The sequence below is a fragment of the Canis lupus genome, chromosome 22, assembly GCF_048164855.1.
Source record: "Canis lupus baileyi chromosome 22, mCanLup2.hap1, whole genome shotgun sequence".
Taxonomy (NCBI): Eukaryota; Metazoa; Chordata; class Mammalia; order Carnivora; family Canidae; genus Canis; species Canis lupus.
This window is the reverse complement of record NC_132859.1, coordinates 17,606,704-17,621,460: the sequence shown is the minus strand read 5'-3', so window position 1 is coordinate 17,621,460 and position 14,757 is coordinate 17,606,704. Positions and strand designations below refer to the sequence as shown.

The following is a 14,757-nucleotide window of genomic DNA, read 5'->3' as shown; positions in this document are numbered from 1 at the left end:
GCCAAGCCCTGCTCCCCATACTCTAATGATCCACCCTTCCCAGTCGTGCTCACCTCAGTCCCACCATAGCAGGCCTCCTCATCCAGAGGACCAGCCAAAACCCCTGACAGCATCATGTCTCCTGACCCAAGAGTTTTGTGAGGCCTTGGTTCTGGTGGCAATAGCAACAGATCTTATTTCATAAGCAGACCAGAGCACATGTAGTTAAAAGGCACCACATTTGGGCCAGGTACCAAACACTACTCACAACAAGCAAAGAGAGTCTCTGTAGACTATTGATCTGAAGGATAAAGTGGCCAGGACATGATAGTAGAGCACACGCAGCACACAAGAGAAATGCTACTGGAAGCACCAGGCCCTGGGGAACAGGGAATACTATACTGCAGAGCACTACAGGACATTTTCCATATAAGGCCATTATTCTCAAGAACAGAAGATGTAGCTGACTCTCAACACACAGAGAAACAGGCACAGAGGCTCAGACAAAATATGAAGACAAAGGAATTTGTCCCAAATGAAAGAATAGGACAAGGCCATGGCCAGACATACAAGCAAAACAGATTTAAGTAACATGCTTAATGGAGAATTTAAGGTAATGATCATAAAGATACTAACTAGACTTTAAAAAGAGTGGAGGATATCAGTGAGACCATTAATATAGAGAATAAGAAAAATGGAGCAGAGATAAAGGGCTCAAAAAAAAAATGAAAAATATGTTTGATGGAATGAACAGTAGGCTGGAAAAAACAGAGGAATGAATTAATGACCTAGAAGACAGAGTACTGGAAAGTAACCAAGATGAACAAGATAGACAACAATATTATACAAAATAAGAACAGACTTAGGGAACACAGTAATTCCATCAAAAATAATAACATTCCCATTATAGGAGTTCCAGAGGAAGACAGAGAATAAGGGCAGAGAATTTATTTGAAGAAATAATATCTGAAAACTTCCCTAATTTGGGGAAGGGAACATATCTAGATTGAGGAGACACAGAGAACCCCCAAAATGGTCAACAAAAGCAGATCCACACAGAGATATGTCGGAATTAAAATGGCAAAATATAGAGATAAAAAAAATTAAGAACAGTAAGACAAAAGAAGACAGTTACATACAAAAGAAACCCCCTAAGGCTATGAGTGGATTTTTCAGTAGAAATTTTACAAGCCAAAAGGAGTGGAATGATACACTAAAAGTGCTGATTGCAAAAAAAACTTTCACTCAAAAATACTCTAACAAGGCTATCACTCAGAATACAAAGAAAGGTAATGAGTTTCTCAAAGAAAAACTGAAGGAGTTCATGACCACTAAACTAGCAAGGCAAGAAATATTAAACAGAAAACTCAATAAAAAGAAAAGATCAAAAGTGAAAGTATGAAGGAAGGAAACGCAAAAACAGTAATGAATATTTTTATAAAGTATCAATCAAGGAACTCATAAAAGGATATAAAACATGACAACCTAAAATGTGGGAAGGAGAGTAAAGGATGTGTTCAACTCTATACGACCATCAACTTAATATAAACTGGTAAATGCAAAGAGGTTACATACAAACCTAACAGTAACACAAATAAAAAACCATTAATAAATATGCAAAGAATAAAGAGAAAGAAATCCAAATGTATTACTAAGCAAAATCAGCAAACCATGAAAGAAAGAAAGAATCAGAGAAAATCTTTATTAACAACCACAAAGCAGGTAATAATATGGCCATAAATACATATATACCAACAATTACAATGAATGTAAATGAACTAAACACTCTACTCAAAACACTCAGGGTGAAAGAGTGGATTAAAAAACAAGACTCTCCTATATACTGCTAAAAGAGACTCATTTTAAACCTAAAGAAACCTGTGGAGAGAGAGAGAGAAACCAAGAGAGGAAGTCTTCACTACAGAGAACAAACTGATGGTTACCAGAGGAGAGGTGGGTAGGAATATGGGTGAAATAGGTGATGGGATTGAGTAGTACACTCACTTGTCATGATGATCACTAGGTGATTAAAATAAAAATTAAAAAAAAAAAAACTAAAAATAAATAAATAAAAGAAATTGGAAAAATTCTATGAATGCTTGGAATTCAGTAAGATTTCACAATATCTCCATTTTTTTCTAATTTCAAAACATTTATTTTCACATATACTTTGTTACAATGATGATTACATTAAAATGTGTATCTAGTAGAGATCTGCCCCATATGTAATGAAATGCAGACTGACCTAAATGGGCAAAATGCCTTCAGCCAAGTTGAATTCTAGTCCCCTCTCAATGGTAAAACTCCCTATTCTAGTTCTTCCAACACTGCAGAATTCCCTAAATAGTATTGTAACTTGATCTTGAGACTTTAAAATATCCAAATCTTGGTTTAAACTGGAGTTTAGCTGAAACATATCTCAGGTGAGAGCAGCAAAAGAAAAAAAAATTTTTTTAACCTAGATAAATCTTCTCTGCAAAATGCCAGAAAGCCAGCTCCTCCTTTCCTTCTTTTGCATTGGTTCCTACAAATATTTAGAAACATATTGTTGGAAAGGAAGCAGAACTGAATAAAACAGAAACACCTAGATAAAATCTGTCTCTACCCTGGATCAGGTCTAAGTCCTGACATTTAAAAAAAAACAAAAAAAACAAAAAACCTACCCACTCCCCAAATAAACCTCTCCCTTTCATTTTTGTCACTATAAAATGGTAATAATAATATTTTATAAAGTTGTTTTTTAAAAGTGGGAAATATATAAAAAATATCTTTCATAGTTCTAGGCATGGTAAAGTACTCAATAGAGAATTGCTACTGAAAAGATTTATGTCATTGTTATCAAAGTCACTGTTATCAAAACAACACAAAATATCCTTGAACTCCAACCCGAATTCTAAGGACCCATCCTAGATCATAAAATGACCACAGTAGACAGAAAGGCAGTATCACAATCTGGTTTGTATAACCGTGACCGTTCAGATATGGATTAACTGTGTATACACTCCATTATAATGTTCATTTCCATATTACCACTTAATTACATATTCAAAGAATGCAAATAAGAATATGGGAAAAAAAGAGATCATTTGACCAAATCTTTAATTTTATAGACAAGAAAAAAATCAAATGAGAAAATAAAACATCTACACTAAAGAACATTATCTAGGTTGGCAATCTTTTTCTATAAAGAACGAGGCTTTGTTGACAACCTATGAGTCTCTGTCACATATTCTTTCTTTTTCTTTCTCTCTCTCTCACTTTCTCTCTTTTAAACATCTCTTAAAACCCTCAGTTTTTTCACATCCCTTTAAAATATAAAAACCAGAATGACGCCTGGGTGGCTCAGTGGTTGAGTGTCCGCCTTCAGCTCAGGGCATGATCCTGGAGTCCTGGAATCAAGTCCCACATTGGGCTCCCTGCATGGACCCTGCTTCTCCCTACTGTGCCTGTGTCTGCCTCTCAGTTTCTCTGTGTCTCTCATGAATAAAATAAATAAAAACTTAAAAAAATAAATAAATAACACATTATATGTTAGTTGATTTTAAATAAAATTTTAAAAATGAAGTTAAATGAAACTGATTTCTAAATAAATAAATAATTAATAAATAAATAAATAAATAAATAAATAAATAAATAAATAAATAAAATAGAAAAGCCATTCAAAAACTGGTTTTCCAACCTCGATCTAGACTAATACATCATTGCATCTCAAAATCATATATGTGCAAAAGATGTGTCACTTTTGATTATTATACATAATCCTAAATTTATACCCATCTAAAATCTAAAAATGTTCTTTGTAATAGCATTTACCAGCTGAGGAACAGCCTCCTGTACAATTGGTGCTGCATTCGGGTAAAAATCACAAATGTATTACAAACTATTTCTTGTAATACCTGACAATTTTCAAAATGAACAGCCACAATGAGCTTTCCTCCATAAAGTTTATCTTCTAAGTTTTCAAGGATCGATGGTTCATGTTCTGGTGGATATGTCTGCTTCAGCCAATCCATCCAAGACAATCCCACAAGTGACTGAATCTTTTCCTCACTGAATTTGCGCATTTTTATTCGGAAATCATTCACTTCAGGATCCTTCAGTGCATCAAATTCATGTAGACCTAAACAAATTTTTTTAAAGTGTCATTTTGAGTAGCTAATACAAGAGAATATAAAATAGATCCAACCATATATACTGGATATTTTTTATCAAGCAAATAAAACTGGGCAGGAAAATATGAAAGATCAAAAGAATATCCAGATAAAATAACAAATTTCATGTACAGAAGATGAACATATAATTAAGATTTCTAAAAAAGACAAATTTGAAACCTTCATAGAAATGTAGCTTTGAAGAAATGTAATTGGGTACCAGTTTTATAAAGATTATTGCTGAAATAATACACACTTTAAAACCATATATAAAATACCCAGTTTTTTTGGACGCCTGGATGGCTCAGTGGTTGAGCATCTGCCTTCAGCTCAGGGCGTGATCCCAGGGTCCTGGGATTGAGTTCCATATCAGGCTCCCCACAGGAGCCTGCTTTTCTATGTCACACACATAAACTCTCTCTCTCTCATGAATAAAAATCTTCAAAAAAAATCTAGTTTTTCTTTACAAACCAAGTAAATCACATTTAATATATCTAAGAAAGCTTAAGAATCTGAAAATGTTTAAATTAATGAACTTAAAATATAAGCTATTACCTAAAACTAAGTTTACATTTTATAGATTAAACTTTTGGTTCACTGTGAATTTTCAACAATAGTTATAGTCTATCAATTAGTCAAAAATCTCATAAACATAAAATTCTTTATTGTATTTAACTATGAATCACTTCTACCATCAAGACAACTAAATATAGCAACCGTTTCATAAACTTATCATTATCCTAATAAATAATTCTTGAAATCTACAGCAATAAATGAACATGCAGAAATTTTTATGCCTACTACTACTTTTAACTGTAAAATTGACAAACAGTTTAAAGTTTGGCAATACATTGTGCTAGAAGGCATATATATTTAATATTACAAATTATAAACACACACATAGATTCTTTGATCTCAAAATCCTACCAAGAGGAATTTCAACCTGAGAGACTCTAGTAACAACCAGAAAAGCCAAAGCCAAATATGGACACCCAAATCAATTACATAAGATGCCCAGCTTCTAGTGAGCCCATCTCCAACTTCTCCTTGCCAACAACCTTCCATTAACCATATATAAGGCCTTCCTTCTTTCTTGGTATAAGGCTCTCTCACTCCCCTGCCTGCCTCAGAGACACTGACAAACATGAAGTTCCTTTACTATATAGCAAGCTCTGAGTAAATACTCTGTTCTCATTTGGGTGGTCTTTATTTCCACAAACCTATGGAAGTACTTGTACATTATTTGTTACAATGTACTGATAACAGTTCAAGAATGCTCACTGTAGTTTTGTTTATAATAATTTGAAAACTGAAAATAAAGTTAATCATTAAGATCTAGTTTAAAGATTGAAATACATCCATATATTATTTTACAGTAGTACAAGTGATAAAATGAATAGACAGGGTTGGTGGTGTTATGTTAAAAGCCCCAGATATATTAAAAGTAAAAAGAAGGGGACGCCGGGGTGGCTCAGCGGTTGAGCATTTCCCTTCAGCTCAGGGCGTGACCCCTGGAGACCCAGGGTCGAGTCGCACACTGGGTTCCCTGCATGGGGACTGCTTCTCCCTCTGCCTGTCTCTCTGCCCCTCTCTCTATGTCTCTCATGAATAAATAAAAAAATCTTAAAAAAAAAAAAAAAGTAAAAAGAAGAAACAAAATGAGTCTTGCAAGATTCCTTTTATGCAAATTCAAAAGAAACTATAGAATACGTATAAATTTTTGTTTTGGAACAGTAGCTGAGATGACAACATAAAAGTTTTTCAAAGTGTTGAGAATAGAAATACAGTGCAGCAGCCTGTTTTTGTTTTTGTTTTTTTTAAAGATTTTATTTATTTATTCATGAGAGACAGAGGTGGGGGGAGGGGGTAGAGACACACGCAGAGGGAGAAGTAGGCCCGATATGGGACTGGATCCCGAATCTCCAGGATCAGGCCCTGGGCTGGAAGGCGGCACTAAACCGCTGAGCAACCCGGGCTGCCCAGCCTGTTAATTTTAAGGCCATTTAATACCGTATCATTTGACTCCATACTATTTGAACATATACATGTCAATGAGAGTTATCTAGACAGCAGACTTATACCTCCATTGTCTATTTCCTTTTATATATTAAACCAATTATTATTTCAAAAATAAATATTAAAGGAGTGCCTGGGTGTCACAGTCTATCAAGCATCTGGCTCTTGGTTTCAGCTCAGATCATGATCTCAGGGTACGGAGATCAAGCTCCACGTTCACCTCCACACTTAGCACTGACTCTGCCTTAAGACACTTTCTCCCTCTCACTCTGCCACTACCCCTCAAATAAATTAAAATCTTTAATAAATAAATAAATATTATAATAAACTGTGGCATTAAATATAGAAAAATAAAAATGTTTGAGTTGTTTAACACAGCAAAGGTAAAATCTTAAAAGTACATTATGATTTCCTGGATAGTTCTAGATCTGGAATGGAAATACATACTCTAAATGAGCTATGAAGGGACCGTAATTTATGCAGACTACCTACGGCATTTTGAAGCTTCTTTCTCAGCACTGTTGAAACTATTTCTACCCATGGATATAGGCATTACAGGTAAAAAAAGAAAATGAGTACCTAATACATTTAACAAAAATCAAACTCTTTCTCTTCCCTTATCTATTAAAAGTCATGTCTAATCCACTTTCTAATGTCTCTCAACTCTGTCCACTTTCAGTTCCTATAGCCATTAACTTAATCCTGGCCATCACCATCCCTCACTTGGGATTACAACATCAGTTTTCACTAATTTCTCTAATCCCAGTCTTAATCTCTCTGATCTATTCTCCATTTTTTAATTTGAATAATCTTTATAAAATGCAATCTGATCATGTTACTCCCCTACTTAAATTCCTGCAAAGAAGGGTGCCTGGGTGGCTCAGTGGTTGAGCATCTGCCTTTGCCATGACCTGCCCTCAGGTCATGATCCCCGGGGTCCTGGGATCGAGTCCCACATCGGGCTCCCTGAGGGGTACCTGCTTCTCCCTCTCCCTCTCTCTGTGTCTCTCATGAAAAAATTTAAAAAATTAAAACAAAAAATCTTTAAAAAAATAAAAATAAATAAATAAATTCCTGCGAGGGTGACTGGGTGTCTCAACTGATTAAGCGTCTGCCTGAGCTAAAGCTCAGGTCATAATCTCAAGGTCCTTGGGATTGAGTCCCACATCGGGCTTCCAGCTCAGCAAGGAGTCTGCAACCTCTACCCCAACCCCTGCTCATGCTTCTTCACTCTCTCTCTCAAAAATAAAATCTTTAAAAAAAAAAAAAATCATCCCTTCGATAGCTTCCCAATTGCTTTTAGGAATAAGTCTCTAATTTTTAAAACAGCCTCAATGGTTCCATCTGCTCTGAAGCTGGTTGCCTCTCTCGTCTTCCTGCTTTTCCTAGCTGTCCGTTTACACAAACTATAGTCAATTACTTTTATTCCTCAAATAGGCCATTCTTCACACATGCCGTTCTCACTTGATTACCCTTCTTCCAACTCCTACTTGATCAACTCTTAATCAGCACTGAAGGCTCAGTTTAGTTGTGTGTTTTCTATAAAGCCATCTCAATCTCTCAGTTGATTTTACTCCTTGACCTATAACAGTTTACACATTAATATTGTAATTGTCTATTTACTGATCCATATTTCCCACTGGATTGTGAGCTCCCATTAAACAAAGAACAAAGTTCACCCAAGTTCACTGCTGTGGTGCCTATTAAAAACACTCAATATATACTGTTGAATTGCAATTGCTACCGTTTAGGTAATTTTTTCAATATATTATAAATATGGAACTCTGTTCACGTAACTGTTAGAGTAAAAGTACAGAGTTCTTAAATTCATCCCAGACTCACTGAATCCCAATCTCTGAGAATCTGCCTTTTTTTTTTTTTTTAAGATTTTATTTATTTGTTCATGAGAGACAAAGAGAGAGAAGCAGAGACACAGGCAGAGGGAGAAGCAGGCTCCTCATAAGAAGGCGGATGCGGGACGCGATCCCAGACCAGGATCACGCCCTGAGCTGAAGACAGACACTCAAGTGCTGAGCCACCCAAGCGTCCCGAGAATCTGCTTTTCTTAAAAAAAAAAAAAAAAAAAAGCTTGAGATTAGAAACCACTACAAAATTTCTTAAAAATAGAAACTTTGCCAAAAATAAGAAATTAGGGGGGTGCCTGGCTGGCTCAGTCAGAAGAGCATGCAACTCTTGATCTCTGGATTCTAAGTTCAAGTGCCACGGTGGATGTAGAGATCACTTTAAAAAAAAGAAATTAGGGCCAGCCCGGGTGGCTCAGGGGTTTAGCGCTGCCTTCAGCCCAGGGTGTGGTCCTGTAGACCCGGGATTGACCTGGTCTGACCACGTCAGGCTGCCTGCATGGAGCCTGCTTCTCCCTCTGCCTGTGTCTCTGCCTCTCTGCCTCTCTCTCTCTCTCTCTCTCTCGTTCTGTCTCTCATGAATAAATAAATAAAATCTTAAAAAAAAAAAAGAAAAGAAATTAGGTTAAGTAACTTAATTTTAAACCTAGTTAATTTCTTACAGGTGTTCTGGTAAGAAAATCTGAAAGTAAATCTTAAATTTTAAGATAAAAATATTATATAGTTTACAGATAAATATGATTTTTTTAAATGTAGTCTCCCAGCCCAACATGGAGCTCAACTTGGGTCTTGAACTAACAACCCAGAGATTAAGACCTGAGCTGAGAATAAGAGGTAGATACTTAACTGACTGAGCATCCGGGTGCCCCAAATAAAATCTTTTCATAAAAAGAGTATAAAGTGAGTAATTTCTTCACATTAAAGATACTGTTAAAATCCTGCAGACTCTGTATTTCCTTCACTTTAAAATATACCACAACTTTAGATAAGTCAGGGAAAATATAAGGGAGTTTTCAAAAATTATTTTTCAAGATGCTGACAAAATCCTCTGATCAAGATTTACTAATGGGTATCTGAAGGGATGACCTTCACTATAGAATATAATCAGAGCTCAAATAGCAGCTCTGTAAATAATTATTTAGAACATAAAAAATAAAATGATCAGACAAATTATCATTCAGGAAAAGGTATTTTTAGACCCACCAGGGCAGTTATATCTGTAAAGGTTCTATTGTTTTCTTTGGGGCGGAGGAGGCAGCAAACTTGTTCCTAAAGTTAAATTGAAATAATTGTTTATTGTCTTACCAGGACACATGACCTCACCAAACCCCGGTTGTAGTCACCACATACAAATTAGCAACTGCAAAAATTGACTTGTTAGGTACTTAAAGTGAAAATTCATTCTAAAATATTAAAACAGACTTACTAAAAAAAAATTTAAAAAATAAAAAATAAAAAAATTAAAAATAATAAAACAGACTTACTCAACTTCCTAAGTGAATGTTAACACTTGAATCTGTGTATATGATCAACAACAGGTTTTCTAAATTCACTGAAAATCTAAAGTAAAATTTATAAATAGTTAAAGAATTTATAAACTGTTCAATTGAATATAAAACACTCCTTGCACCTTGATCATTCAAATTGCAGGCACATTGCATTGAAAATTTTTATATAATAAACTTTATGATACAGAATGAAATTACATCACACTGCTTATGAAAAATTCAATTTATATATATGTATATACGTATGATCCCAGCACTGTCACCAAATAAAAAAACAGCATGCCTAATTCTATTTGAATTTTATATAAATGATGAATGATTTTTATCATTAAGTATATCCCATGTAGTATTTGCATCTAGTATATTTTTATTTGCTAAATCTGGCAAGCTCATGTAGAGGTAATAGTGGCTAACAAGACCATATTTATTGGAGATCACAACTAGAACATGTTGCAGTGATCTAAGTTTTGAAAACATGGCATATCTCAAAAAGACACCCATATCCTGACAAAAGTTAGCTCTCCCTATGATGCTAACCTTTTGGTTTATCAAATATTTTACTTTAACAATCAGTGTGGTTCTGGTCTACTTCCTTCCATCCAGCATAGAAACATATAAAAGCTATATATTTTCATATATACACTTACAAAGTCATTAGGAAAGAACTATATCTTAATATAGTTCAGTGGATATTCTTGTCGTGGATAAGATTATAAGTGATTATTCTTTTTACTTTTTCATATATTCTTCAATCCAAACAAAGAAGAAACTTTTTGTAATGAAGAATTTAAAATTTATCAAGAAATCCTTGAAGCTCTAGCAATAAAAAGGGATGCTTTCTAATGAGGCCATTAATACATAAGAAAACTGTGGGGGCTCCTGGTTGGTTCAGTCAGTGGAACATGTGACTCTTGATCTCAGGGCTGTGAGTTCAAGTTCTGCAGAGTACTTAAAAATAAAAAATCAAAATCTTAAAGAACAAAAAAGAAAGAAAATCTTGTATGGTAAATAATTATAAACCTATTAAAGGGGGAAAAATTATTACCTAAGCAAACTAGCTATCCTCTGAAGTAATCAAACTTTCTTAAACACTAGGGTTGTCTAGGCACCTGGATGGCTCAATTGGTTAAGCATCTGACTCTTGATCCACCTCAGGTCTTGATCTTAGGGTAGTGAGTTCAAGTCCGATATTGGGCTCCATTCTGGGAATGGAGGTTCTGCTCTAAGTATTCAAAGGGAAGAACATAGCCCCACATTTGTAATCATTAGTTAGCCCAAATCACAATACGTCAAGATCAAGAACGCAATCTGACAGGGCATGGCTCTTGGAGAGGATGCTACTATGTCATCTTGCGAATACTTATAATATTAAATTGAGTGGTAACATATTATCCTATAAGAGTGAATTTAATTAATGCAAGGGGCCAATCCAAACCCAAAAATTTCCAGTGGATTGTTTGGTTTTGTATTTAAACTTCAAGTCTCTAAAATAAAATAAAAACAACAACACAAAACTGCTACTTCAAAATAAGTAAACTTCAAGTCTCCTCTGCAGTTAACCTCTTGTAGTACTTAATTCTAGTATCTTGTCTAAAGCAGGATATTGATCAGGATGCCTGGGTGGCTCAATGGCTTTGTATCTGCCTTCAGCTCAGGGGGTGATCCTGGAGTCCCGCGATCGAGTCCAACATGGGGCTCCCCTGGAGAAGCCGGCTTCTCCCTCTACCTCTATGTCTCTGCCCTCTCATGAATAAATATATAAAATCTTTTTTTTAATCTTTAAATCTTTTTTTTAAGATTTTATTTATTTATTCATGAGAGAGAAAGAGAGGCAGAGACACAGGCAGAAGGAGAAGCAGGCTCCGTGCAGGGAGCCCAACACGAGACTCGATCCTGGATCTCCAGGATCAGGCCCTGGGCTGAAGGCAGCGCTAAACCGCTGACCCACCTGGGCTGCCCAATAAATAAAATCTTTAAAAAAATAAAATAAAGGAGGATACTGATCTACCACTGGCCCCTGTTACATCCACGATTATTATAGCAAGAGAGGCTCTACCATATTTTCTTGGTTACAATTCTCTCTGGAACTAATTTGCAAAGAATAACATGGACATATATCTTGACTCACTACAGAAGTATCTCTACTTAAAGATAATTTTAGTTAAGGAGTACAATTTGTCAATAATTTGGGTTATTTATAGAAATTTTTCAATCAGCTTCGAGTCTTGGTATAGTCATATATAAATTGTGTGTATACAGTAGAGGTAATTCAAAAGAAATGGAGGATTATCTCTAAGAAAAGGGTTTCTCAAACTGAGACAAAGGGACAACTCTTTTCTTTCCAATATGCCAAAAGACAATACTTTGGCAAATAAAAATAAGTCACTAGAAAAAGTATAAAAAACATAACCCATGGGACACCATGGTAATATCACATTGCTATGGGCATTTATATACATTTACTCTCAATTTTTATACTTATCTCAGACTGGTGATCAATTTACAAATAAGCATTGGTCCTTGGATCACACTCTGAAAAGCAATGTCTTTGATCATACCTACTATATGTTTATACATATAACAACAAATATGTTAAGAATTCATACAGAGAAGTTTTTAAATTACCTTTTCCTATAAGGACTCCAATTTTTGAGTCTAATTTTTCCCCTGGATCACAACTTCTTGTCACTAATTTGAGAACTGGAAGAAAAGGTCTGACATCACAGAGTCTTCTTGTTTCATCTTCAAGCTCCTCATATACAGCAGTTTGATTCACACATGCAAACATATAGGAGTCAATTTCCATAAGGAGGTTAAACATTGGATAATTGTGAACTTGTTTCCATAAAATCTGCAGGAAAAAATAAGAGACCTTCTGGAACAGAAAAATTTGTTCAAGCATACAAAGATACACCTAGAAGGATACTCACTGTGGAACTCTTTATAAAACTCAAAAAGAAAGGACAAGCCAAATGTCTAGCAATAAAGGATTGGCTAAATCAATTATAAAGTATTACACATCTGTGAAAATAAAATAAAAATACTCAATAAAATGGAAAGTTAAGATATATTAAAAGTTTTTTAAAACACCAACTTACAAGAGAATATTAACCCATTTTTGTAAATGATAGTATAATGCACAAAAAACTGCACTTATGTAAACAAAGTTATTAAGTGACTATCTGCCAGACTGATCAAGAAAGAGAGGGCTCAAAATCAGAAATGAAAGAGAAGTTACAATCGATATCACAGAAATACAAAGGACTTAAAGAGACTACCATAAAAAGTTATATGCCAACAAACTGGAAAACCAAAAGAAATGGATAAATTCCTGGAAACATAGAATCTTCCAAGACTGAATCAGAAAGAAGCAGATGAAGGAAGGAAGGAAGGAAGGAAGGAAGGAAGGAAGGAAGGAAGGAAGGAAGGAAGGAAGGAAAAAGAAAGAAAAGAAAAGAAAAGAAAAGAAAAGAAAAGAAAAGAAAAGAAAAGAAAAGAAAGAAAAGAAAAGAAAAGAAGAAAAGAAAAGAAAGCAGATATTCTGAACAGAAGTTACCAGTAATGAAACTGAAACAGTAATTTTAAAAACTAACAATAAAAGGTCTAGAAACAGATGGCTTCATTGGTGAATTCCATCAAATATTCAAAAAAAAAAAGAGGGATGCCTGGGTGGATCAGCGGTTTGGCACCTGCCTTTGGCCCAGGGTGCGATCCTGGAGACCCGGGATCGAATCCCATGTCAGGTTCCCGGTGCATGGAGCCTGCTTCTCCCTCTGCCTGTGTCTCTGCCTCTCTCTCTCTCTCTCTCTCTGTGTGACTATCATAGATAAATAAAATTTAAAAAAAAAAAAAAAAGGAAAGAAAGATAATCACAGTACCTGGGTGGTTCAGTCAGCTAAGTATCCAAATTATTTCGGCTCAGGTCATGATCTCAGTGTCATGAGACTGAGCCCTACCACAGGTTCCTCGCTGAGCATGGAGCCTGCTTAAGATTCTCTATCTCCCTCTCACTCTCCCTCCACCCCTATCTCTAGGGGGGGAAAAAAGAATCCTTTTCTTTTTTTCAAAGATTTTATTTCTATATTTATTTGAGAGAGAAAAGCATGTATATGTACAGCACAGGGAGAGGGAGAGGGAGAGAAAGACTCTCAAGCAGACTCCATGTTGAATGAGGGACCCGACCTGGGGCTCTATCTCACGACCCTGAGATCATGACCTGAGCCGAAAATTAAGAGTCAGAAACCTAACTGACTGAGCCACCTAGGCACCCCTCAATCCTTTTCATACTCATCCAAAAAATAGAAGGGGCTAGCAATGCTTCCAAATTTATTCTACAAGGCCAGCATTACTCTGATACCAAAACCAGACAAAGACACTACAAAAAAAAAAAAAAAATTACATACCAAAATCGCCGACAAACATAGGTGCAAAAATCTTCAACAAAATATTAGCAATGCAAATTCAAAAAGACAATAAAAGGATCATTCACCACAATCAGATGGGAATTATTTCAGGAATGCAAAGATGGTTCATTATCCACAATTTAACCAACATGATATGCCTCATTTATAAAATTAAAGATAAAAACCATCAATCATCTCAGTAGATGTAGAAAAGGATTTGAAAAATTCAACATTCAAAAAAATAAAAAAAAAGAAAAAAAAGAAAAATTCAACATTCATTCATTATAAAAACTCAAAAACATAGGAATAGAGAAAATACACTTCAACATAATAAAGCCATATATGACAAACTCACGGCTAACATCTTAGTTAACAGTGAAAAGCTGAAAGCTTTACCTCTAAGATCACTAACAAGACAAAACTGTCCACTCCCATCACCTTCATTCAACACACAAAACTGGAAAACCCAGTAGTAGCAATCAAACAAAAAGAAAAAGCATCCAAATCACTAAAGTAAAATTGTCAAAAAAAAAAAAAGAAGTAAAATTGTCACTACTTGCAGAAGACATGATACTATATATTAAAAAAACCCTAAAGAGTCCACAAAAAACTTTTAGAATAAAGAATTCCCTAAAGTTACAGAATACAAAACTAATATATAAAAATCTATTGTTTCTATACACTAACAGAGAAATGAAAAACAATGCCATTTATTAAGTATATCAAAAAAAAAAAAACTAGTCTTACACTAAGTAAGTCAGAGAAAGACAAATACCTTATGAATTCACTTATATACAGAATCTAAAACACAAACATGAACTTTTTCCGGTTTGATACT

General features: G+C 34.9%; 1 protein-coding gene across 3 annotated transcripts in view; it reads right to left on the bottom strand.

Moving 5' to 3' along the window:
• The window catches only part of PIK3CB (phosphatidylinositol-4,5-bisphosphate 3-kinase catalytic subunit beta), a 203,873-nt gene that overhangs the window by 102,079 nt on the left and 87,037 nt on the right, over positions 1–14,757 (bottom strand). For all 3 annotated transcript variants that reach the window (XM_072792544.1, XM_072792546.1, XM_072792547.1), the window contains 2 exons: positions 12,142–12,367; positions 3,876–4,099 (listed from right to left, as the gene is read on the bottom strand). In XM_072792544.1, coding sequence (XP_072648645.1) covers positions 3,876–4,099; positions 12,142–12,367 — 450 coding nt within the window. The remainder of the gene's footprint in view (positions 1–3,875; positions 4,100–12,141; positions 12,368–14,757) is intronic.